At 41.1% G+C, this 25,833-nt stretch overlaps 1 protein-coding gene across 1 annotated transcript in view; it reads right to left on the bottom strand.

Moving 5' to 3' along the window:
- poc1a (POC1 centriolar protein A) overlaps positions 1-25,833 on the bottom strand; it is a 148,060-nt gene that overhangs the window by 12,570 nt on the left and 109,657 nt on the right. The window contains exon 10 of the mRNA XM_077204357.1: positions 23,797-23,970. Coding sequence (XP_077060472.1) covers positions 23,797-23,970 — 174 coding nt within the window. The remainder of the gene's footprint in view (positions 1-23,796; positions 23,971-25,833) is intronic.

Raw genomic sequence — 25,833 nt, 5'->3', positions numbered from 1 at the left:
TTCTGACAGCGGGACAGTGTCCTGGACGAGGTTTCTGACAGCGGGACAGTGTCCTGAACGGGGTTTCTGACAGCGGGACAGTGTCCTGGACGGGGTTTCTGACATCGGGAAAGTGTCCTGGACGGGGTTTCTGACAGCGGGACAGTGTCCTGGACGGGGTTTCTGACAGCGTCCTGGACGGGGTTTCTGACAGCGGGACAGTGTCCTGTACGAGGTTTCGGGACAGTGTTCTGGACGGGGTTTCTGACAGCGGGACAGTGTCCTGGACGGGGTTTCTGACAGCGGGACAGTGTCCTTGACAAGGTTTCTGATAGCGGAACAGTGTCCTGGACGGGGTTTCTGACAGCGTGACAGTGTCCTGGACGAGGTTTCTGACAGCGGGACAGTGTCCTGAACGGGGTTTCTGACAGCGGGACAGTGTCCTGGACGGGTTTTCTGACAGCGGGACAGTGTCCTGGACGGGGTTTCTGACAGCGGGACAGTGTCCTGGATGAGGTTTCTGACAGCGGGACAGTGTCCAGGACGGGGTTTCTGACAGCGGGACAGTGTCCTGGACGGGGTTTCTGACAGCGGGACAGTGTCCTGGACGGGGTTTCTGACAGCGGGACAGTGTCCTGGACGAGGTTTCTGACAGCGGGACAGTGTCCTGGACAAGGTTTCTGATAGCGGGACAGTGTTCTGGACGGGGTTTCTGACAGCGGGACAGTGTCCTGGACGGGGTTTCTGACAGCGGGACAGTGCCCTGGACAGGGTTTCTGACAGCGGGACAGTGTCCTGGGTGGGGTTTCTGACAGCGGGACAGTGTCCTGGACGAGGTTTCTGACAGTGGGACAGTGTTCTGGACGGGGTTTCTGAGAGCGGGACAGTGTCCTGGACGGGGTTTCTGACAGCGTCCTGGACGGGGTTTCTGACAGCGGGACAGTGTCCTGGACGGGGTTTCTGACAGCGGGACAGTGTCCTGAACGGGGTTTCTGACAGCGGGACAGTGTCCTGGACGGGGTTTCTGACAGCGGGACAGTGTCCTGGACGGGGTTTCTGACAGCGGGACAGTGTCCTGGACGGGGTTTCTGACAGCGGGACAGTGTCCTGGACGGGGTTTCTGACAGCGTCCTGGACGGGGTTTCTGACAGCGGGACAGTGTCCTGGACGGGGTTTCTGACAGCGGGACAGTGTCCTGAACGGGGTTTCTGACAGCGGGACAGTGTCCTGGACGGGGTTTCTGACAGCAGGACAGTGTCCTGGACGGGGTTTCTGACAGCGGGACAGTGTCCTGGACGGGGTTTCTGACAGCGGGACAGTGTCCTGGACGGGGTTTCTGACAGCGGGACAGTGTCCTGGACGGGGTTTCTGACAGCGGGACAGTGTCCTGGACGGGGTTTCTGACAGCGGGACAGTGTCCTGGACGGGGTTTCTGACAGCGGGACAGTGTCCTGGACGGGGTTTCTGACAGCGGGACAGTGTCCTGAACGGGGTTTCTGACAGTGGGACAGTGTCCTGGACGGGGTTTCTGACAGCGTCCTGGACGGAACAGTGTCCTGGACGGGGTTTCTGACAGCGGGACAGTGTCCTGAACGGGGTTTCTGACAGCGGGACAGTATCCTGGACGGGGTTTCTGACAGCGGGACAGTGTCCTGGACGGGGTTTCTGACAGCGGGACAGTGTCCTGGACCGGGTTTCTGACAGTGGGACAGTGTCCTGGACGGGGTTTCTGACAGTGGGACAGTGTCCTGGACGGGGTTTCTGACAGCGGGACAGTGTCCTGAACGGGGTTTCTGACAGTGGGACAGTGTCCTGGACGGGGTTTCTGACAGCGTCCTGGACGGAACAGTGTCCTGGACGGGGTTTCTGACAGCGGGACAGTGTCCTGAACGGGGTTTCTGACAGCGGGACAGTATCCTGGACGGGGTTTCTGACAGCGGGACAGTGTCCTGGACGGGGTTTCTGACAGCGGGACAGTGTCCTGGACCGGGTTTCTGACAGTGGGACAGTGTCCTGGACGGGGTTTCTGACAGTGGGACAGTGTCCTGGACGGGGTTTCTGACAGCGGGACAGTGTCCTGGACGGGGTTTCTGACAGCGGGACAGTGTCCTGAACGGGGTTTCTGACAGTGGGACAGTGTCCTGGACGGGGTTTCTGACAGCGGGACAGTGTCCTGGACGGGGTTTCTGACAGCGTCCTGGACGGGGTTTCTGACAGTGGGACAGTGTCCTGGACGGGGTTTCTGACAGTGGGACAGTGTCCTGGACGGGGTTTCTGACAGTGGGACAGTGTCCTGGACGGGGTTTCTGACAGTGGGACAGTGTCCTGGACGGGGTCTCTGACAGCGGGACAGTGACGGGACGGCTGCTCCGGGAAACATTTCATTTGCCTGCACCCCAATATGAGGTGAATCCAGCCCTGGATATAAAACCGGACAGAAACACAAACCCCAAAAGCAGACAACAGCAGACTTTTATTTTGACGGTGCTGAGAACGACTGAACTCACATCGTTCGCATTCTCCGTGTTCATTCGTTTACGATCTGTCTAACAGTCCTGTCGATTACGTCATTAGATAGAACTGTTAGAAAATAGAAAGTAGACGTAATGAAAAGTTATTAGCGTATGTCGTGTGTTGATGTCGGTGTTGCTGAGCAGAAATACATAATCATGTTTCTCTGGGTCTCCTCAAAGCTTCGTTGGGTTTTCTCCTCAGTGTAAAGGTTTAGAGCTCCATCTATCACTGTTTTACATGTTTGTAGAGTTAGTTTCAGGAGTAAATATAGGCTATAATCTGTGTTTACACTGCTTTTTAATAATGGCGGGTGCTGGTGTTACGCGTGCATTCGGCCAATTAGCGAACACCCTCCGTCACTGTAGTTCTTATAGCACTGGTTTAGCCGACTCTGGAGTAGGAGTAAATTAGTTAATCTAAAAAGAGTTCCTATAACTAAAATCGTTCCTAGTTCCTGCGGTGTACGAACTATGGATGGCGAAAACTAAAAATTTTCTTGACCGACCACCGAGCCTCATTAGCTGATTGAAACCGGTTAACCGATTAGTTTAAAATATGCTATGCTATTTGAAATAGCCATCTCGAGACGCGCCTGCAATTTCGCAACGGAGGCTGCACCCGCTCTGCCCGCTCTGCCTCCCGCTCACACGCACACTGCCCCGGCGCGCCCTTTCACTCACGTCACTTTTTTTAAATCCCCTATAGCGCGAAACATGATTCCAGCAAACGCGGCACCGAGGAGCTTGTATGTATTCGGAGGACAAATGGCTCCTTAGTTTCGAAATGGTTTGGGTACAAGGTAATCGCGTTGAAAATAAAGGCGTTAGTCTAGTGTTTGAAGCTCATTTGAAACATTGCCGCGGCTCATTTAAGAAAATGACAGCTCCGAAGAGACGCCGCTTTAGTTTGAGGTAGTGCTAACAATAATAAAGAAAGATGATGATCATCATCACCTTATCTGTTACCACTGAAATGTAGATGTAATGTATTTCCAAATCTAAGCCCAGCAACTTACATCTGTGTCATTCTTTTTGGTGAAATGGTCCTACACACTACTTTTTTTTGCACGCTTTATCCTGTCTGCCCTGGCTCTGACCTCGAGTGTTTTAGCCTGTAGCCTTTACTTTTCGCAAACCCTGTGAGCGCGCGAACCCAAACGTTGTGACCATGGCCGTAGCCAGCTATGAGGTCACCGAGGTCCGGACCTCGGTCATTTTTTTACATTCAAAAATAAAATGTCAAGCTTTCTGAATGATAAATTAGCCGTGTTTAAACCACCTCATATGAGTGTTTGCAATTCATGTTGTTTCGAGAAGCTAGCGCAGTGAACGGGGTTTGAGAGCGCGTTGTGAGTGAGGGCGCGGGTGCATCCTCCGTGTTGCCAGATCCACCTAAGGGAAAGGTGGCAGTAGTCTCCTGGTCCTGTTTTTCTGATTTAATGTGACACTTTAGGAAGTTATTAAAGTGGAAAGGTGCATGTTAGGTTTAGTGATATATTAATCTTATTTCTAAAACACAAGCTTTGAACTTATTTCGGATTATTATTATTTTGTTTTGCTTGTTTTTCGTAGCAATATCTGGCAACATTTTACTGTCGGCATTAATAAAAAAAAAAAAAGCTTATAGACAAACTGTAATTGCATAAAGCTACCACATTCGGTAAGACAAACGCAATGATAATCGTGATTATCAGTAAGAAATGTATAACACTATCAAAAACAATAGCGTGATACAGATCTGTTTGTTACAGAATGAAATTCGACAAATAACTTACTGGTCAGCAGGAAGACGGCTCATGCTGTTTTAACCTTTCACAAAGTCATCATAAAAACATTAATTAAAGCAGTGTTTCTCAACTAGCAATCTATTCAGTCAGCATATTTGTGTTTGATCTGTGTGAATTACAGAAATATAAGACTTGCCAGACCTACATTTTTTCTATATTTCTTTGCACAGAACTCTCGAGAAAGTGCCATTTAATGGTTTATTTTTCAAAAAAAAAATCCCGGGGGAGGGGGCATACCCCCGGACCCCCCCTAGTGAGAGACTACCCTACACATAATTATATATATATATTAAAGGGTCGCAGCTTAATGTCCATGAGGAAATGTGGGTCCAATGGCCTAACCATTCTAGCACAATTCTTTACACAACACCCCGGACCTCACTAATGTTCAAACCCTGGTTACGGCCTTGGTTGTGACCTCGCGCAAAATGTTTTTATTGGTTTATTAAGTACAAACAGGCGAGTTATGAAAAATTGAGTGTGAGGGATTTATTCACTTCACACAAAAATATATTGGAATGAGATGGCTAACTGTAGTAGCGTTTAGTCCACTGTCTATAATAGCCTAATTTAGAGATCACTTCTTTTTTTTAACCGACTACCGACAACTTTGATCGGTTAACGTTGATACGGTCAACCATCGGTCAAACGGTCATCGGTTAACATCCCTAGCACGCCAAACTCCGGGAACTTCCGCCAATAGTTCTAGGAGCGATGAGAAGGTTCCTCCGGTGCGAAAGCCGCTAATCTTCATCTTAAGCAAATTTGAAGGACAGATTTAGAATTTAGTGTGAGCAGCTTCTCTTCTGAGAACCGTGAAGGACCGAACCGCAGATCTAACTCCGAAGATCTAATCCCTGGAATGCTAATTATGGCTGTAGTTATTTCTGATCATTCTTCCACAGCTCTTATGTTTAGTCTTCCAGGGTTCCTTTAATAAGCCGAGGATCAGACCCGTACACAGGCTCTCGAGCTCGATAACATCTGCAGGAGGGACTGGTTTAGCTTTCCTTCCTCGGCTAGTGTGCTTTTCAGATCAATACGAGAAGAGTCTGAAGCGCCTGAGCTCTGGGTATCAGGAACACAGCGCTGAAGGTCACCGAGGACAAGTCCTGGTTAATACACACACAAGACTCACGTGTTTACAGGAGCACTGTTCAAAATCCTGCTGCTATTGAGCTTTGAATTACCCAACATTTCTTTTGTGTTTGGCAGTGTAGTTGAATTGGATGAGTATGAACCGGCATCGACGGCCCTCGTGTGACTCTGGTTAGGTTTCAGTCTCGGTCTGAACTGGCCTTTTCATTTATTTTTGTTATTTCCATGTTTCAATGCTTCTTAATAAAGGCATGAAAACATGATAAAATAATCATAATAAACAAGATTATCTACAAGTTTCAGTAAAAGAACATGGGTTATAGAAGCATCTGGACAAAGCCTGTTTTTCATGTTCTCTGTAAAATCTGCATTATAGGTCCATTAAACCCTGTCCAAGTTTTACCCAGCTCTATTTTAGTTTCTGTGTAACACACACACCCCAGCTGTGGCTTCTTACTTCTAAACTCAGTCGTGGACATGAACTGGTGGCTAACACACCCGCTGAGTAACGGTAATGGTGTTTGGGCTCACAGTAATACACTCAGCTATTAAAACTGCTACCAGTCCCCATACTAACATCTGTACTGAGCAGTGATATGGACTGTGTGTGTGTGTGTGTGTGTGTGTGTGTGTGTGTGTGTGTGTGTGTGTGTGTGTGTGTGTGTGTGTGTGTGTGTGTGTGTGTGTGTGTGTGTGTGTGTGTGTGTGTGTGTGTGTCAGCAGGTTCAGGTTCAGATGTGAATTATTCATCGTGTTCTTCAGCCACTGGATCCAGTGTTTCCTCGAGAGCGTTCGCAGAGAGCATCAGTGTACTCACAGATTCACGTGTTTAGCTTTAACATCGTGATCGAATGATGACTCGGGAGATCTTGAATGTCATTTTGTGCAAACATCAGTTGCTGGACTCAAGGGTCAAAATGAAATGTTTAAATTTTTGTATTTAAGGAATAATGGAGGGGAAAATAATAAAGGGGGAACCTTCACTATTAGCTCATAGCATAAATAACTGTATTAGTTTAGCCCTTTCCTAGAGAAAGAGAAAGACACTGATGATGTCACTGGAGCTGTTTTGATGAACACCGTCTCGAGAAACAGTCCTGACAAATGTCATAAGAGGAGCTTTTTTAGCTAATGTTTCGTAAAAGAACAGTTTGTAGGATATAAGACATAAATAAACATAAGCATGTTTGAAGTGTAAAACATAACCCTATGCATCAAAGCACGGGCGCATGTGTGTCTTAGTCCTGTCAAATGTACTTTTTTTAGTTTTTATCACATTTAATTAATCTATCCTGCTTTTTTGGTCGATTAAATGTCTGGGAATTTTAGTCCAGTTTCAGGTAATGAAAACTTGCTGCAATTGTTGCATATGATTAAACCGATAATCATGATTATTTTGCACAAAATTATAATCACAACAACTGTTATCATTTGAGAAATGTATTTTTACATTTCATCAGAATTATCAAAACCAATACGCATGGTTTATTTGACTTCGTCTAGTTTCCTGATTTATTATGGGCGATTTATCATATAAATTAACCGATTATATAAAAACCGGTAAAACACAAAAGGTAAAACTGTGAAATTCCTAATAGTAATTTGTGTTATCTGTCTGAGCATCAGAGGGATTATGAAGAGAGTATTGTGTGTTATCTGTGTGAGAATCAGAGGGATGATGAAGAGAGTATTGTGTGTTATCTTTGTGAGAATCAGAGGGATTATGAAGAGAGTATTGTGTGTTATCTTTGTGAGAATCAGAGGGATTATGAAGAGAGTATTGTGTGTTATCTGTGTGAGAATCAGAGGGATTATGAAGAGAGTATTGTGTGTTATCTTTGTGAGAATCAGAGGGATTATGAAGAGAGTATTGTGTGTTATCTGTGTGAGAATCAGAGGGATAATGAAGAGAGTATTGTCTGTTATCTGTGTGAGAATCAGAGGGATTATGAAGAGAGTATTGTGTGTTATCTGTGTGAGAATCAGAGGGATAATGAAGAGAGTATTGTGTGTTATCTGTGTGAGAATCAGAGGGATAATGAAGAGAGTATTGTGTGTTATCTGTGTGAGAATCAGAGGGATTATGAAGAGAGTATTGTGTGTTATCTTTGTGAGAATCAGAGGGATTATGAAGAGAGTATTGTGTGTTATCTTTGTGAGAATCAGAGGGATTATGAAGAGGGTATTGTGTGTTATCTGTGTGAGAATCAGAGGGATTATGAAGAGAGTATTGTGTGTAATCTGTGTGAGAATCAGAGGGATTATGAAGAGAGTATTGTGTGTTATCTTTGTGAGAATCAGAGGGATTATGAAGAGAGTATTGTGTGTTATCTTTGTGAGAATCAGAGGGATTATGAAGAGAGTATTGTGTGTTATCTTTGTGAGAATCAGAGGGATAATGAAGAGAGTATTGTGTGTTATCTTTGTGAGAATCAGAGGGATTATGAAGAGAGTATTGTGTGTAATCTGTGTGAGAATCAGAGGGATTATGAAGAGAGTATTGTGTGTAATCTGTGTGAGAATCAGAGGGATTATGAAGAGAGTATTGTGTGTTATCTTTGTGAGAATCAGAGGGATTATGAAGAGAGTATTGTGTGTTATCTTTGTGAGAATCAGAGGGATTATGAAGAGAGTATTGTGTGTTATCTTTGTGAGAATCAGAGGGATTATGAAGAGAGTATTGTGTGTAATCTGTGTGAGAATCAGAGGGATTATGAAGAGAGTATTGTGTGTTATCTGTGTGAGCATAAGAGGGATTATGAAGAGAGTATTGTGTGTTATCTGTGTGAGAATCAGAGGGATTATGAAGAGAGTATTGTGTGTTATCTGTGTGAGAATCAGAGGGATAATGAAGAGAGTATTGTGTGTTATCTGTGTGAGAATCAGAGGGATTATGAAGAGAGTATTGTGTGTAATCTGTGTGAGAATCAGAGGGATTATGAAGAGAGTATTGTGTGTTATCTGTGTGAGCATAAGAGGGATTATGAAGAGAGTATTGTGTGTTATCTGTGTGAGAATCAGAGGGATTATGAAGAGAGTATTGTGTGTTATCTGTGTGAGCATAAGAGGGATTATGAAGAGAGTATTGTGTGTTATCTGTGTGAGAATCAGAGGGATTATGAAGAGAGTATTGTGTGTAATCTGTGTGAGCATCAGAGGGATAATGAAGAGAGTATTGTGTGTTATCTGTGTGAGAATCAGAGGGATAATGAAGAGAGTATTGTGTGTTATCTGTGTGAGAATCAGAGGGATAATGAAGAGAGTATTGTGTGTTATCTGTGTGAGAATCAGAGGGATAATGAAGAGAGTATTGTGTGTTATCTGTGTGAGAATCAGAGGGATTATGAAGAGAGTATTGAGTGTTATCTGTGTGAGAATCAGAGGGATTATGAAGAGAGTATTGTGTGTAATCTGTGTGAGCATCAGAGGGATAATGAAGAGAGTATTGTGTGTTATCTGTGTGAGAATCAGAGGGATAATGAAGAGAGTATTGTGTGTTATCTGTATGAGAATCAGAGGGATAATGAAGAGAGTATTGTGTGTTATCTGTGTGAGAATCAGAGGGATTATGAAGAGAGTATTGTGTGTAATCTGTGTGAGCATCAGAGGGATAATGAAGAGAGTATTGTGTGTTATCTGTGTGAGCATCAGAGGGATAATGAAGAGAGTATTGTGTGTTATCTGTGTGAGAATCAGAGGGATAATGAAGAGAGTATTGTGTGTTATCTGTGTGAGATAAGAGGGATTATGAAGAGAGTATTGTGTGTTATCTGTGTGAGATAAGAGGGATTATGAAGAGAGTATTGTGTGTTATCTGTGTGAGAATCAGAGGGATTATGAAGAGAGTATTGTGTGTAATCTGTGTGAGAATCAGAGGGATTATGAAGAGAGTATTGTGTGTAATCTGTGTGAGCATCAGAGGGATAATGAAGAGAGTATTGTGTGTTATCTGTGTGAGAATCAGAGGGATAATGAAGAGAGTATTGTGTGTTATCTGTATGAGAATCAGAGGGATTATGAAGAGAGTATTGTGTGTTATCTGTGTGAGAATCAGAGGGATTATGAAGAGAGTATTGTGTGTAATCTGTGTGAGCATCAGAGGGATAATGAAGAGAGTATTGTGTGTTATCTGTGTGAGAATCAGAGGGATAATGAAGAGAGTATTGTGTGTTATCTGTGTGAGAATCAGAGGGATTATGAAGAGAGTATTGTGTGTTATCTGTGTGAGAATCAGAGGGATAATGAAGAGAGTATTGTGTGTAATCTGTGTGAGCATCAGAGGGATAATGAAGAGAGTATTGTGTGTTATCTGTGTGAGCATCAGAGGGATAATGAAGAGAGTATTGTGTGTTATCTGTGTGAGAATCAGAGGGATAATGAAGAGAGTATTGTGTGTTATCTGTGTGAGAATCAGAGGGATTATGAAGAGAGTATTGAGTGTTATCTGTGTGAGAATCATAGGGATTATGAAGAGAGTATTGTGTGTTATCTGTGTGAGCATCAGAGGGATAATGAAGAGAGTATTGTGTGTTATCTGTGTGAGAATCAGAGGGATAATGAAGAGAGTATTGTGTGTTATCTGTGTGAGAATCAGAGGGATTATGAAGAGAGTATTGAGTGTTATCTGTGTGAGAATCATAGGGATTATGAAGAGAGTATTGTGTGTTATCTGTGTGAGAATCAGAGGGATTATGAAGAGAGTATTGAGTGTTATCTGTGTGAGAATCATAGGGATTATGAAGAGAGTATTGTGTGTTATCTGTGTGAGCATCAGAGGTATAATGAAGAGAGTATTGTGTGTTATCTGTGTGAGCATCAGAGGGATAATGAAGAGAGTATTGTGTGTTATCTGTGTGAGAATCAGAGGGATAATGAAGAGAGTATTGTGTGTTATCTGTGTGAGAATCAGAGGGATAATGAAGAGAGTATTGTGTGTTATCTGTGTGAGAATCAGAGGGATTATGAAGAGAGTATTGTGTGTTATCTGTGTGAGAATCAGAGGGATTATGAAGAGAGTATTGAGTGTTATCTGTGTGAGCATTATAGGGATTATGAAGAGAGTATTGTGTGTTATCTGTGTGAGCATCAGAGGGATAATGAAGAGAGTATTGAGTGTTATCTGTGTGAGCATTATAGGGATTATGAAGAGAGTATTGTGTGTTATCTGTGTGAGAATCATAGGGATTATGAAGAGAGTATTGTGTGTTATCTGTGTGAGAATCAGAGGGATAATGAAGAGAGTATTGTGTGTTATCTGTGTGAGAATCAGAGGGATTATGAAGAGAGTATTGAGTGTTATCTGTGTGAGCATTATAGGGATTATGAAGAGAGTATTGTGTGTTATCTGTGTGAGCATTATAGGGATTATGAAGAGAGTATTGTGTGTTATCTGTGTGAGAATCAGAGGGATTATGAAGAGAGTATTGAGTGTTATCTGTGTGAGCATTATAGGGATTATGAAGAGAGTATTGTGTGTTATCTGTGTGAGCATTATAGGGATTATGAAGAGAGTATTGTGTGTTATCTGTGTGAGCATTATAGGGATTATGAAGAGAGTATTGTGTGTTATCTGTGTGAGAATCAGAGGGATTATGAAGAGAGTATTGAGTGTTATCTGTGTGAGCATTATAGGGATTATGAAGAGAGTATTGTGTGTTATCTGTGTGAGAATCAGAGGGATAATGAAGAGAGTATTGTGTGTTATCTGTGTGAGAATCATAGGGATTATGAAGAGAGTATTGTGTGTTATCTGTGTGAGCATCAGAGGGATAATGAAGAGAGTATTGTGTGTTATCTGTGTGAGCATCATAGGGATTATGAAGAGAGTATTGTGTGTTATCTGTGTGAGAATCAGAGGGATTATAAAGAGAGTATTGTGTGTTATCTGTGTGAGCATCAGAGGGATAATGAAGAGAGTATTGTGTGTTATCTGTGTGAGCATCAGAGGGATTATGAAGAGAGTATTGTGTGTTATCTGTGTGAGAATCAGAGGGATAATGAAGAGAGTATTGTGTGTTATCTGTGTGAGAATCAGAGGGATTATGAAGAGAGTATTGTGTGTTATCTGTGTGACCATCAGAGGGATTATGAAGAGAGTATTGTGTGTTATCTGTGTGAGCATCAGAGGGATTATGAAGAGAGTATTGTGTGTTATCTGTGTGAGAATCAGAGGGATAATGAAGAGAGTATTGTGTGTTATCTGTGTGAGAATCATAGGGATTATGAAGAGAGTATTGTGTGTTATCTGTGTGAGAATCAGAGGGATTATGATGAGAGTATTGTGTGTTATCTGTGTGAGCATCAGAGGGATAATGAAGAGAGTATTGTGTGTTATCTGTGTGAGCATCAGAGGGATTATGAAGAGAGTATTGTGTGTTATCTGTGTGAGAATCAGATGGATTATGAAGAGAGTATTGAGTGTTATCTGTGTGAGCATTATAGGGATTATGAAGAGAGTATTGTGTGTTATCTGTGTGAGAATCAGAGGGATTATGAAGAGAGTATTGTGTGTTATCTGTGTGAGCATCAGAGGGATAATGAAGAGAGTATTGTGTGTTATCTGTGTGAGCATCAGAGGGATAATGAAGAGAGTATTGTGTGTTATCTGTGTGAGCATCAGAGGGATTATGAAGAGAGTATTGTGTGTTATCTGTGAGAATCAGAGGGATAATGAAGAGAGTATTGTGTGTTATCTGTGTGAGCATCAGAGGGATAATGAAGAGAGTATTGTGTGTTATCTGTGTGAGCATAAGAGGGATAATGAAGAGAGTATTGTGTGTTATCTGTGTGAGCATCAGAGGGATTATGAAGAGAGTATTGTGTGTTATCTGTGTGAGAATCAGAGGGATTATGAAGAGAGTATTGTGTGTTATCTGTGTGAGCATCAGAGGGATAATGAAGAGAGTATTGTGTGTTATCTGTGTGAGAATCAGAGGGATTATGAAGAGAGTATTGTGTGTTATCTGTGTGAGCATCAGAGGGATAATGAAGAGAGTATTGTGTGTTATCTGTGTGAGAATCAGAGGGATTATGAAGAGAGTATTGTGTGTAATCTGTGTGAGAATCAGAGGGATTATGAAGAGAGTATTGTGTGTTATCTTTGTGAGAATCAGAGGGATTATGAAGAGAGTATTGTGTGTTATCTTTGTGAGAATCAGAGGGATTATGAAGAGAGTATTGTGTGTTATCTTTGTGAGAATCAGAGGGATAATGAAGAGAGTATTGTGTGTTATCTTTGTGAGAATCAGAGGGATTATGAAGAGAGTATTGTGTGTAATCTGTGTGAGAATCAGAGGGATTATGAAGAGAGTATTGTGTGTAATCTGTGTGAGAATCAGAGGGATTATGAAGAGAGTATTGTGTGTTATCTTTGTGAGAATCAGAGGGATTATGAAGAGAGTATTGTGTGTTATCTTTGTGAGAATCAGAGGGATTATGAAGAGAGTATTGTGTGTTATCTTTGTGAGAATCAGAGGGATTATGAAGAGAGTATTGTGTGTAATCTGTGTGAGAATCAGAGGGATTATGAAGAGAGTATTGTGTGTTATCTGTGTGAGCATAAGAGGGATTATGAAGAGAGTATTGTGTGTTATCTGTGTGAGAATCAGAGGGATTATGAAGAGAGTATTGTGTGTTATCTGTGTGAGAATCAGAGGGATAATGAAGAGAGTATTGTGTGTTATCTGTGTGAGAATCAGAGGGATTATGAAGAGAGTATTGTGTGTAATCTGTGTGAGAATCAGAGGGATTATGAAGAGAGTATTGTGTGTTATCTGTGTGAGCATAAGAGGGATTATGAAGAGAGTATTGTGTGTTATCTGTGTGAGAATCAGAGGGATTATGAAGAGAGTATTGTGTGTTATCTGTGTGAGCATAAGAGGGATTATGAAGAGAGTATTGTGTGTTATCTGTGTGAGAATCAGAGGGATTATGAAGAGAGTATTGTGTGTAATCTGTGTGAGCATCAGAGGGATAATGAAGAGAGTATTGTGTGTTATCTGTGTGAGAATCAGAGGGATAATGAAGAGAGTATTGTGTGTTATCTGTGTGAGAATCAGAGGGATAATGAAGAGAGTATTGTGTGTTATCTGTGTGAGAATCAGAGGGATAATGAAGAGAGTATTGTGTGTTATCTGTGTGAGAATCAGAGGGATTATGAAGAGAGTATTGAGTGTTATCTGTGTGAGAATCAGAGGGATTATGAAGAGAGTATTGTGTGTAATCTGTGTGAGCATCAGAGGGATAATGAAGAGAGTATTGTGTGTTATCTGTGTGAGAATCAGAGGGATAATGAAGAGAGTATTGTGTGTTATCTGTATGAGAATCAGAGGGATAATGAAGAGAGTATTGTGTGTTATCTGTGTGAGAATCAGAGGGATTATGAAGAGAGTATTGTGTGTAATCTGTGTGAGCATCAGAGGGATAATGAAGAGAGTATTGTGTGTTATCTGTGTGAGCATCAGAGGGATAATGAAGAGAGTATTGTGTGTTATCTGTGTGAGAATCAGAGGGATAATGAAGAGAGTATTGTGTGTTATCTGTGTGAGATAAGAGGGATTATGAAGAGAGTATTGTGTGTTATCTGTGTGAGATAAGAGGGATTATGAAGAGAGTATTGTGTGTTATCTGTGTGAGAATCAGAGGGATTATGAAGAGAGTATTGTGTGTAATCTGTGTGAGAATCAGAGGGATTATGAAGAGAGTATTGTGTGTAATCTGTGTGAGCATCAGAGGGATAATGAAGAGAGTATTGTGTGTTATCTGTGTGAGAATCAGAGGGATAATGAAGAGAGTATTGTGTGTTATCTGTATGAGAATCAGAGGGATTATGAAGAGAGTATTGTGTGTTATCTGTGTGAGAATCAGAGGGATTATGAAGAGAGTATTGTGTGTAATCTGTGTGAGCATCAGAGGGATAATGAAGAGAGTATTGTGTGTTATCTGTGTGAGAATCAGAGGGATAATGAAGAGAGTATTGTGTGTTATCTGTGTGAGAATCAGAGGGATTATGAAGAGAGTATTGTGTGTTATCTGTGTGAGAATCAGAGGGATAATGAAGAGAGTATTGTGTGTAATCTGTGTGAGCATCAGAGGGATAATGAAGAGAGTATTGTGTGTTATCTGTGTGAGCATCAGAGGGATAATGAAGAGAGTATTGTGTGTTATCTGTGTGAGAATCAGAGGGATAATGAAGAGAGTATTGTGTGTTATCTGTGTGAGAATCAGAGGGATTATGAAGAGAGTATTGAGTGTTATCTGTGTGAGAATCATAGGGATTATGAAGAGAGTATTGTGTGTTATCTGTGTGAGCATCAGAGGGATAATGAAGAGAGTATTGTGTGTTATCTGTGTGAGAATCAGAGGGATAATGAAGAGAGTATTGTGTGTTATCTGTGTGAGAATCAGAGGGATTATGAAGAGAGTATTGAGTGTTATCTGTGTGAGAATCATAGGGATTATGAAGAGAGTATTGTGTGTTATCTGTGTGAGAATCAGAGGGATTATGAAGAGAGTATTGAGTGTTATCTGTGTGAGAATCATAGGGATTATGAAGAGAGTATTGTGTGTTATCTGTGTGAGCATCAGAGGTATAATGAAGAGAGTATTGTGTGTTATCTGTGTGAGCATCAGAGGGATAATGAAGAGAGTATTGTGTGTTATCTGTGTGAGAATCAGAGGGATAATGAAGAGAGTATTGTGTGTTATCTGTGTGAGAATCAGAGGGATAATGAAGAGAGTATTGTGTGTTATCTGTGTGAGAATCAGAGGGATTATGAAGAGAGTATTGTGTGTTATCTGTGTGAGAATCAGAGGGATTATGAAGAGAGTATTGAGTGTTATCTGTGTGAGCATTATAGGGATTATGAAGAGAGTATTGTGTGTTATCTGTGTGAGCATCAGAGGGATAATGAAGAGAGTATTGAGTGTTATCTGTGTGAGCATTATAGGGATTATGAAGAGAGTATTGTGTGTTATCTGTGTGAGAATCATAGGGATTATGAAGAGAGTATTGTGTGTTATCTGTGTGAGAATCAGAGGGATAATGAAGAGAGTATTGTGTGTTATCTGTGTGAGAATCAGAGGGATTATGAAGAGAGTATTGAGTGTTATCTGTGTGAGCATTATAGGGATTATGAAGAGAGTATTGTGTGTTATCTGTGTGAGCATTATAGGGATTATGAAGAGAGTATTGTGTGTTATCTGTGTGAGAATCAGAGGGATTATGAAGAGAGTATTGAGTGTTATCTGTGTGAGCATTATAGGGATTATGAAGAGAGTATTGTGTGTTATCTGTGTGAGCATTATAGGGATTATGAAGAGAGTATTGTGTGTTATCTGTGTGAGCATTATAGGGATTATGAAGAGAGTATTGTGTGTTATCTGTGTGAGAATCAGAGGGATTATGAAGAGAGTATTGAGTGTTATCTGTGTGAGCATTATAGGGATTATGAAGAGAGTATTGTGTGTTATCTGTGTGAGAATCAGAGGGATAATGAAGAGAGTATTGTGTGTTATCTGTGTGAGAATCATAGGGATTATGAAGAGAGTATTGTGTGTTATCTGTGTGAGCATCAGAGGGATAATGAAGAGAGTATTGTGTGTTATCTGTGTGAGCATCATAGGGATTATGAAGAGAGTATTGTGTGTTATCTGTGTGAGAATCAGAGGGATTATAAAGAGAGTATTGTGTGTTATCTGTGTGAGCATCAGAGGGATAATGAAGAGAGTATTGTGTGTTATCTGTGTGAGCATCAGAGGGATTATGAAGAGAGTATTGTGTGTTATCTGTGTGAGAATCAGAGGGATAATGAAGAGAGTATTGTGTGTTATCTGTGTGAGAATCAGAGGGATTATGAAGAGAGTATTGTGTGTTATCTGTGTGACCATCAGAGGGATTATGAAGAGAGTATTGTGTGTTATCTGTGTGAGCATCAGAGGGATTATGAAGAGAGTATTGTGTGTTATCTGTGTGAGAATCAGAGGGATAATGAAGAGAGTATTGTGTGTTATCTGTGTGAGAATCATAGGGATTATGAAGAGAGTATTGTGTGTTATCTGTGTGAGAATCAGAGGGATTATGATGAGAGTATTGTGTGTTATCTGTGTGAGCATCAGAGGGATAATGAAGAGAGTATTGTGTGTTATCTGTGTGAGCATCAGAGGGATTATGAAGAGAGTATTGTGTGTTATCTGTGTGAGAATCAGATGGATTATGAAGAGAGTATTGAGTGTTATCTGTGTGAGCATTATAGGGATTATGAAGAGAGTATTGTGTGTTATCTGTGTGAGAATCAGAGGGATTATGAAGAGAGTATTGTGTGTTATCTGTGTGAGCATCAGAGGGATAATGAAGAGAGTATTGTGTGTTATCTGTGTGAGCATCAGAGGGATAATGAAGAGAGTATTGTGTGTTATCTGTGTGAGCATCAGAGGGATTATGAAGAGAGTATTGTGTGTTATCTGTGAGAATCAGAGGGATAATGAAGAGAGTATTGTGTGTTATCTGTGTGAGCATCAGAGGGATAATGAAGAGAGTATTGTGTGTTATCTGTGTGAGCATAAGAGGGATAATGAAGAGAGTATTGTGTGTTATCTGTGTGAGCATCAGAGGGATTATGAAGAGAGTATTGTGTGTTATCTGTGTGAGAATCAGAGGGATTATGAAGAGAGTATTGTGTGTTATCTGTGTGAGCATCAGAGGGATAATGAAGAGAGTATTGTGTGTTATCTGTGTGAGAATCAGAGGGATTATGAAGAGAGTATTGTGTGTTATCTGTGTGAGCATCAGAGGGATAATGAAGAGAGTATTGTGTGTTATCTGTGTGAGAATCAGAGGGATTATGAAGAGAGTATTGTGTGTTATCTGTGTGAGCATCAGAGGGATTATGAAGAGAGTATTGTGTGTTATCTGTGTGAGAATCAGAGGGATAATGAAGAGAGTATTGTGTGTTATCTGTGTGAGAATCAGAGGGATTATAAAGAGAGTATTGTGTGTTATCTGTGTGAGCATCAGAGGGATAATGAAGAGAGTATTGTGTGTTATCTGTGTGAGCATCAGAGGGATTATGAAGAGAGTATTGTGTGTTATCTGTGTGAGAATCAGAGGGATAATGAAGAGAGTATTGTGTGTTATCTGTGTGAGAATCAGAGGGATTATGAAGAGAGTATTGTGTGTTATCTGTGTGACCATCAGAGGGATTATGAAGAGAGTATTGTGTGTTATCTGTGTGAGCATCAGAGGGATTATGAAGAGAGTATTGTGTGTTATCTGTGTGAGAATCAGAGGGATAATGAAGAGAGTATTGTGTGTTATCTGTGTGAGAATCAGAGGGATTATGAAGAGAGTATTGTGTGTTATCTGTGTGAGCATCAGAGGGATTATGAAGAGAGTATTGTGTGTTATCTGTGTGAGATAAGAGGGATTATGAAGAGAGTATTGTGTGTTATCTGTGTGAGCATCAGAGGGATAATAAAGAGAGTATTGTGTGTTATCTGTGTGAGAATCAGAGGGATTATGAAGAGAGTATTGTGTGTTATCTGTGTGAGAATCAGAGGGATAATGAAGAGAGTATTGTGTGTTATCTGTGTGAGAATCAGAGGGATAATGAAGAGAGTATTGTGTGTTATCTGTGTGAGAATCAGAGGGATAATGAAGAGAGTATTGTGTGTTATCTGTGTGAGCATCAGAGGGATAATGAAGAGAGTATTGTGTGTTATCTGTGTGAGAATCAGAGGGATAATGAAGAGAGTATTGTGTGTTATCTGTGTGAGAATCAGAGGGATAATGAAGAGAGTATTGTGTGTTATCTGTGTGAGCATCAGAGGGATAATAAAGAGAGTATTGTGTGTTATCTGTGTGAGAATCAGAGGGATTATGAAGAGAGTATTGTGTGTTATCTGTGTGAGCATCAGAGGGATTATGAAGAGAGTATTGTGTGTTATCTGTGTGAGATAAGAGGGATTATGAAGAGAGTATTGTGTGTTATCTGTGTGAGAATCAGAGGGATTATGAAGAGAGTATTGTGTGTTATCTGTGTGAGCATCAGAGGGATTATGAAGAGAGTATTGTGTGTTATCTGTGTGAGAATCAGAGGGATAATGAAGAGAGTATTGTGTGTTATCTGTGTGAGAATCAGAGGGATAATGAAGAGAGTATTGTGTGTTATCTGTGTGAGAATCAGAGGGATTATGAAGAGAGTATTGTGTGTTATCTGTGTGAGATCAGAAGGATAATAAAGAGAGTATTGTGTGTTATCTGTGTGAGCATCAGAGGGATTATGAAGAGAGTATTGTGTGTTATCTGTGTGAGAATCAGAGGGATTATGAAGAGAGTATTGTGTGTTATCTGTGTGAGATAAGAGGGATTATGAAGAGAGTATTGTGTGTTATCTGTGTGAGAATCAGAGGGATAATGAAGAGAGTATTGTGTGTTATCTGTGTGAGAATCAGAGGGATTATGAAGAGAGTATTGTGTGTTATCTGTGTGAGATAAGAGGGATTATGAAGAGAGTATTGTGTGTTATCTGTGTGAGAATCAGAGGGATTATGAAGAGAGTATTGTGTGTTATCTGTGTGAGAATCAGAGGGATTATGAAGAGAGTATTGTGTGTTATCTGTGTGAGATAAGAGGGATTATGAAGAGAGTATTGTGTGTTATCTGTGTGAGAATCAGAGGGATAATGAAGAGAGTATTGTGTGTTATCTGTGTGAGCATCAGAGGGATTATGAAGAGAGTATTGTGTGTTATCTGTGTGAGAATCAGAGGGATTATGAAGAGAGTATTGTGTGTTATCTGTGTGAGAATCAGAGGGATAATGAAGAGAGTATTGTGTGTTATCTGTGTGAGAATCAGAGGGATAATGAAGAGAGTATTGTGTGTTATCTGTGTGAGAATCAGAGGGATAATGAAGAGAGTATTGTGTGTTATCTGTGTGAGAATCAGAGGGATAATGAAGAGAGTATTGTGTGTTATCTGTGTGAGCATCAGAGGGATAATGAAGAGAGTATTGTGTGTTATCTGTGTGAGAATCAGAGGGATAATGAAGAGAGTATTGTGTGTTATCTGTGTGAGAATCAGAGGGATAATAAAGAGAGTATTGTGTGTTATCTGTGTGAGAATTAGAGGGATTATGAAGAGAGTATTGTGTGTTATCTGTGTGAGCATCAGAGGGATTATGAAGAGAGTATTGTGTGTTATCTGTGTGAGATAAGAGGGATTATGAAGAGAGTATTGTGTGTTATCTGTGTGAGAATCAGAGGGATTATGAAGAGAGTATTGTGTGTTATCTGTGTGAGAATCAGAGGGATAATGAAGAGAGTATTGTGTGTTATCTGTGTGAGATAAGAGGGATTATGAAGAGAGTATTGTGTGTTATCTGTGTGAGAATCAGAGGGATTATGAAGAGAGTATTGTGTGTTATCTGTGTGAGAATCAGAGGGATAATGAAGAGAGTATTGTGTGTTATCTGTGTGAGAATCAGAGGGATAATAAAGAGAGTATTGTGTGTTATCTGTGTGAGAATCAGAGGGATTATGAAGAGAGTATTGTGTGTTATCTGTGTGAGCATCAGAGGGATTATGAAGAGAGTATTGTGTGTTATCTGTGTGAGATCAGAAGGATAATAAAGAGAGTATTGTGTGTTATCTGTGTGAGCATCAGAGGGATTATGAAGAGAGTATTGTGTGTTATCTGTGTGAGATAAGAGGGATAATAAAGAGAGTATTGTGTGTTATCTGTGTGAGAATCAGAGGGATAATGAAGAGAGTATTGTGTGTTATCTGTGTGAGAATCAGAGGGATAATGAAGAGAGTATTGTGTGTTATCTGTGTGAGCATCAGAGGGATAATAAAGAGAGTATTGTGTGTTATCTGTGTGAGCATCAGAGGGATTATGAAGAGAGTATTGTGTGTTATCTGTGTGAGATAAGAGGGATTAAGAAGAGAGTATTGTGTGTTATCTGTGTGAGCATCAGAGGGATAATGAAGAGAGTATTGTGTGTTATCTGTGTGAGCATCAGAGGGATAATAAAGAGAGTATTGTGTGTTATCTGTGTGAGAATCAGAGGGATAATGAAGAGAGTATTGTGTGTTATCTGTGTGAGCATCAGAGGGATAATAAAGAGAGTATTGTGTGTTATCTGTGTGAGAATCAGAGGGATTATGAAGAGAGTATTGTGTGTTATCTGTGTGAGAATCAGAGGGATTATGAAGAGAGTATTGTGTGTTATCTGTGTGAGATAAGAGGGATTAAGAAGAGAGTATTGTGTGTTATCTGTGTGAGAATCAGAGGGATAATGAAGAGAGTATTGTGTGTTATCTGTGTGAGAATCAGAGGGATAATGAAGAGAGTATTGTGTGTTATCTGTGTGAGAATCAGAGGGATTATGAAGAGAGTATTGTGTGTTATCTGTGTGAGAATCAGAGGGATTATGAAGAGAGTATTGTGTGTAATCTGTGTGAGCATCAGAGGGATAATGAAGAGAGTATTGTGTGTTATCTGTGTGAGATAAGAGGGATTATGAAGAGAGTATTGTGTGTTATCTGTGTGAGCATCAGAGGGATTATGAAGAGAGTATTGTGTGTTATCTGTGTGAGCATCAGAGGGATTATGAAGAGAGTATTGTGTGTTATCTGTGTGAGCATCAGAGGGATTATGAAGAGAGCATTGTGTGTAATCTGTGTGAGAATCAGAGGGATTATGAAGAGAGTATTGTGTGTTATCTGTGTGAGAATCAGAGGGATTATGAAGAGAGTATTGTGTGTTATCTGTGTGAGAATCAGAGGGATTATGAAGAGAGTATTGTGTGTTATCTGTGTGAGAATCAGAGGGATTATGAAGAGAGTATTGTGTGTTATCTGTGTGAGAATCAGAGGGATAATGAAGAGAGTATTGTGTGTTATCTGTGTGAGAATCAGAGGGATTATGAAGAGAGTATTGTGTGTTATCTGTGTGAGAATCAGAGGGATTATGAAGAGAGTATTGTGTGTAATCTGTGTGAGCATCAGAGGGATAATGAAGAGAGTATTGTGTGTTATCTGTGTGAGATAAGAGGGATTATGAAGAGAGTATTGTGTGTTATCTGTGTGAGCATCAGAGGGATTATGAAGAGAGTATTGTGTGTTATCTGTGTGAGCATCAGAGGGATTATGAAGAGAGTATTGTGTGTTATCTGTGTGAGCATCAGAGGGATTATGAAGAGAGTATTGTGTGTTATCTGTGTGAGCATCAGAGGGATTATGAAGAGAGTATTGTGTGTAATCTGTGTGAGCATCAGAGGGATAATGAAGAGAGTATTGTGTGTTATCTGTGTGAGCATCAGAGGGATAATGAAGAGAGTATTGTGTGTTATCTGTGTGAGAATCAGAGGGATTATGAAGAGAGTATTGTGTGTTATCTGTGTGAGAATCAGAGGGATTATGAAGAGAGTATTGTGTGTTATCTGTGTGAGAATCAGAGGGATAATGAAGAGAGTATTGTGTGTTATCTGTGTGAGAATCAGAGGGATTATGAAGAGAGTATTGTGTGTTATCTGTGTGAGAATCAGAGGGATTATGAAGAGAGTATTGTGTGTTATCTGTGTGAGAATCAGAGGGATTATGAAGAGAGTATTGTGTGTTATCTGTGTGAGAATCAGAGGGATTATGAAGAGAGTATTGTGTGTTATCTGTGTGAGAATCAGAGGGATTATGAAGAGAGTATTGTGTGTTATCTGTGTGAGCATCAGAGGGATTATGAAGAGAGTATTGTGTGTTATCTGTGTGAGAATCAGAGGGATAATGAAGAGAGTATTGTGTGTTATCTGTGTGAGAATCAGAGGGATTATGAAGAGAGTATTGTGTGTTATCTGTGTGAGAATCAGAGGGATTATGAAGAGAGTATTGTGTGTTATCTGTGTGAGAATCAGAGGGATAATAAAGAGAGTATTGTGTGTTATCTGTGTGAGAATCAGAGGGATAATGAAGAGAGTATTGTGTGTTATCTGTGTGAGAATCAGAGGGATTATGAAGAGAGTATTGTGTGTTATCTGTGTGAGAATCAGAGGGATTATGAAGAGAGTATTGTGTGTTATCTGTGTGAGAATCAGAGGGATAATAAAGAGAGTATTGTGTGTTATCTGTGTGAGAATCAGAGGGATAATGAAGAGAGTATTGTGTGTTATCTGTGTGAGAATCAGAGGGATAATGAAGAGAGTATTGTGTGTTATCTGTGTGAGCATTATAGGGATTATGAAGAGAGTATTGTGTGTTATCTGTGTGAGAATCAGAGGGATTATGAAGAGAGTATTGTGTGTTATCTGTGTGAGAATCAGAGGGATTATGAAGAGAGTATTGAGTGTTATCTGTGTGAGCATCAGAGGGATAATGAAGAGAGCATTGTGTGTTATCTGTGTGAGAATCAGAGGGATAATGAAGAGAGTATTGTGTGTTATCTGTGTGAGCATCAGAGGGATAATGAAGAGAGTATTGTGTGTTATCTGTGTGAGAATCAGAGGGATAATGAAGAGAGTATTGTGTGTTATCTGTGTGAGCATTATAGGGATTATGAAGAGAGTATTGTGTGTTATCTGTGTGAGAATCAGAGGGATTATGAAGAGAGTATTGTGTGTTATCTGTGTGAGAATCAGAGGGATTATGAAGAGAGTATTCTTTGTAATCTGTGTGAGAATCAGAGGGATAATGAAGAGAGTATTGTGTGTTATCTGTGTGAGCATCAGAGGGATAATGAAGAGAGTATTGTGTGTTATCTGTGTGAGCATCAGAGGGATAATGAAGAGAGTATTGTGTGTTATCTGTGTGAGAATCAGAGGGATAATGAAGAGAGTATTGTGTGTTATCTGTGTGAGCATTATAGGGATAATGAAGAGAGCATTGTGTGTAATCTGTGTGAGAATCAGAGGGATTATGAAGAGAGTATTGTGTGTTATCTGTGTGAGAATCAGAGGGATAATGAAGAGAGTATTGTGTGTTATCTGTGTGAGCATTATAGGGATTATGAAGAGAGTATTGTGTGTTATCTGTGTGAGAATCAGAGGGATTATGAAGAGAGTATTGTGTGTTATCTGTGTGAGAATCAGAGGGATTATGAAGAGAGTATTGTGTGTTATCTGTATGAGAATCAGAGGGATTATGAAGAGAGTATTGTGTGTTATCTGTGTGAGAATCAGAGGGATTATGAAGAGAGTATTCTTTGTAATCTGTGTGAGAATCAGAGGGATAATGAAGAGAGTATTGTGTGTTATCTGTGTGGGAATCAGAGGGATTATGAAGAGAGTATTGAGTGTTATCTGTGTGAGCATCAGAGGGATAATGAAGAGAGCATTGTGTGTAATCTGTGTGAGAATCAGAGGGATTATGAAGAGAGTATTGTTTGTTATATGTATGAGAATCAGGGGAATTATGAAGAGAGTATTGTGTGTTACCTGTGTGAGCACATCCAGCTGTGAGATGATGTGCTGCAGGGTGTTGGTCAGTGCAGCGGGAACACGGTCCACCTCCGTCTGCGAGTCCACTCCGGCTCCAAGCGAGTCCACTCCGGCTCTGCTGTCACTCCTGTGTGAGGATCGGCCAGCGGACACACCAGCGGCTTCTGACTCCTGCTGGAGAAATGGTAAACTTTTACTGACATCCGTCTGAGTGTGCTTCACATGATCCGTCACTGCGTGCCCCTCCTTCAGATATACAAAATATGCTGTGATTGGTCAGATGGCCCAGTGTGTTGTGATTGCTCAGTTGGCCCAAAGTGCTGTAATTGGTCAGCTGGCCCATTGTGCTGTGATTGGTTAGCTGGCCCAGTGTGTTGTGATTGCTCAGTTGGCCCAAAGTGCTGTAATTGGTCAGCTGGCCCAGTGTGCTGTGATTGGTTAGCTGGCCCAGTGTGTTGTGATTACTCAGTTGGCCCAGTGTGCTGTAATTGGTCAGCTGGCCCAGTGTGTTGTGATTGGTCAGCTGGCCCAGTGTGTTGTGATTGCTCAGTTGGCCCAGTGTGCTGTGATTGGTCAGCTGGCCCAGAGTGTTCTGTGATTGGTCAGCTGGCCCAGAGTGTTCTGTGATTGGTCAGCTGGCCCAGTGTGTTGTGATTGGTAAGCTGGCCCGGTGTGTTGTGATTGGTCAGCTGGCCCAGTGTGCTGTGATTGGTCAGCTGGCCCAGTGTAATGTGATTGGTAAGCTGGCCCAGTGTGTTGTGATTGGTCAGGTGGCCCATTGTGCTGTGATTGGTCAGCTGGCCTAGTGTGTTGTGACTGGCCAGCTGGCCCAGTTTGTTGTGATTGGTCAGCTGGCTTATTGTACTGTGATTGGTCAGCTGGCCCAGTGTGTTGTGATTGGTCAGCTGGCTTATTGTACTGTGATTGGTCAGCTGGCTCAGTGTGTTGTGATTGGTCAGCTGGCTCGGTGTGTTGTGATTGGTCAGCTGGCTTATTGTACTGTGATTGGTCAGCTGGCCCAGTGTGTTGTGATTGGTCAGCTGACTTATTGTACTGTGATTGGTCAGCTGGCTCAGTGTGTTGTGATTGGTCAGCTGGCCCAGTGTGTTGTGATTGGTCAGCTGACTTATTGTACTGTGATTGGTCAGCTGGCTCAGTGTGTTGTGATTGGCAGCGCTCAGCGCGTGTTCGGGAAATGTCATAAACCCCTTTATAACCGCAAGCTCTACTCGAGCTCTACTCTACTCATGTAAACATTAATGATGGCGTCAATTTCAAACCATTTTGAGCCCGATTCAGACCCTGACAATGTTAACGAACAAGAGGATTGTGCTGAATGGATTTCACAGGACGTTTCAGAGTGGTACGTTTTTTTTCATCCACCATTTAATCATATTTGTCAGAAAACTATGTTAATACAAACAGTAATCAATCACAAAATCATGAATAATTTTCCTAAGGTGCGGTAAACAGTCTTACAAAAGCTACAGTACACACTACATCAATACTGTAATGTTAGCACGCTAGTGGAGGCAAAGCTTTGCCCTTCATTTACATCAGAGCTATCATTGCAACTACATAAAGCTTATAATTGGAACTGTTAATACAAAATTACAAATAATAAGACATACTTTTGTGCGTATAGTCTGCAATGAACTCTATTATAATGCTCAGGAACAGTGTTATAAACAGATATAAAAAACAGAGACAACACTCTTCCTCTTTTCTAAAGCAGCATGGCCTCACCCCCTGAGTGTTGCGTGTTCCCAGGGGCAGGGTTTATGTAAATCTTAGGGTTTGTGATGTCATAAACCGGGAAGAAGCTCACTGTAGTCCCTGCCAGCCGTTTGTTGTAGTCCTTAAAAAGCGATTTTTGTAAAAGAAAATATCTCCCTTTGCTTTGTACGTTGAGTGTCATAACTTTGCAGATGTTGTTTATGCACAACAGCGACATTACACACTAACTAAAGTTAAAAATTTAAATCATAATTAAGGACCCCTTTAAATGATCCGTTATGCCGTCCTCTTTATTGT

The sequence above is a fragment of the Siphateles boraxobius genome, unplaced genomic scaffold (assembly GCF_051911475.1).
Source record: "Siphateles boraxobius isolate OS27281-9 unplaced genomic scaffold, OSU_SipBor_1 5, whole genome shotgun sequence".
NCBI lineage: Eukaryota > Metazoa > Chordata > Actinopteri > Cypriniformes > Leuciscidae > Siphateles > Siphateles boraxobius.
Note: the sequence above shows the minus strand (reverse complement) of the source record. Positions and strands in the feature narration are given on the sequence as shown.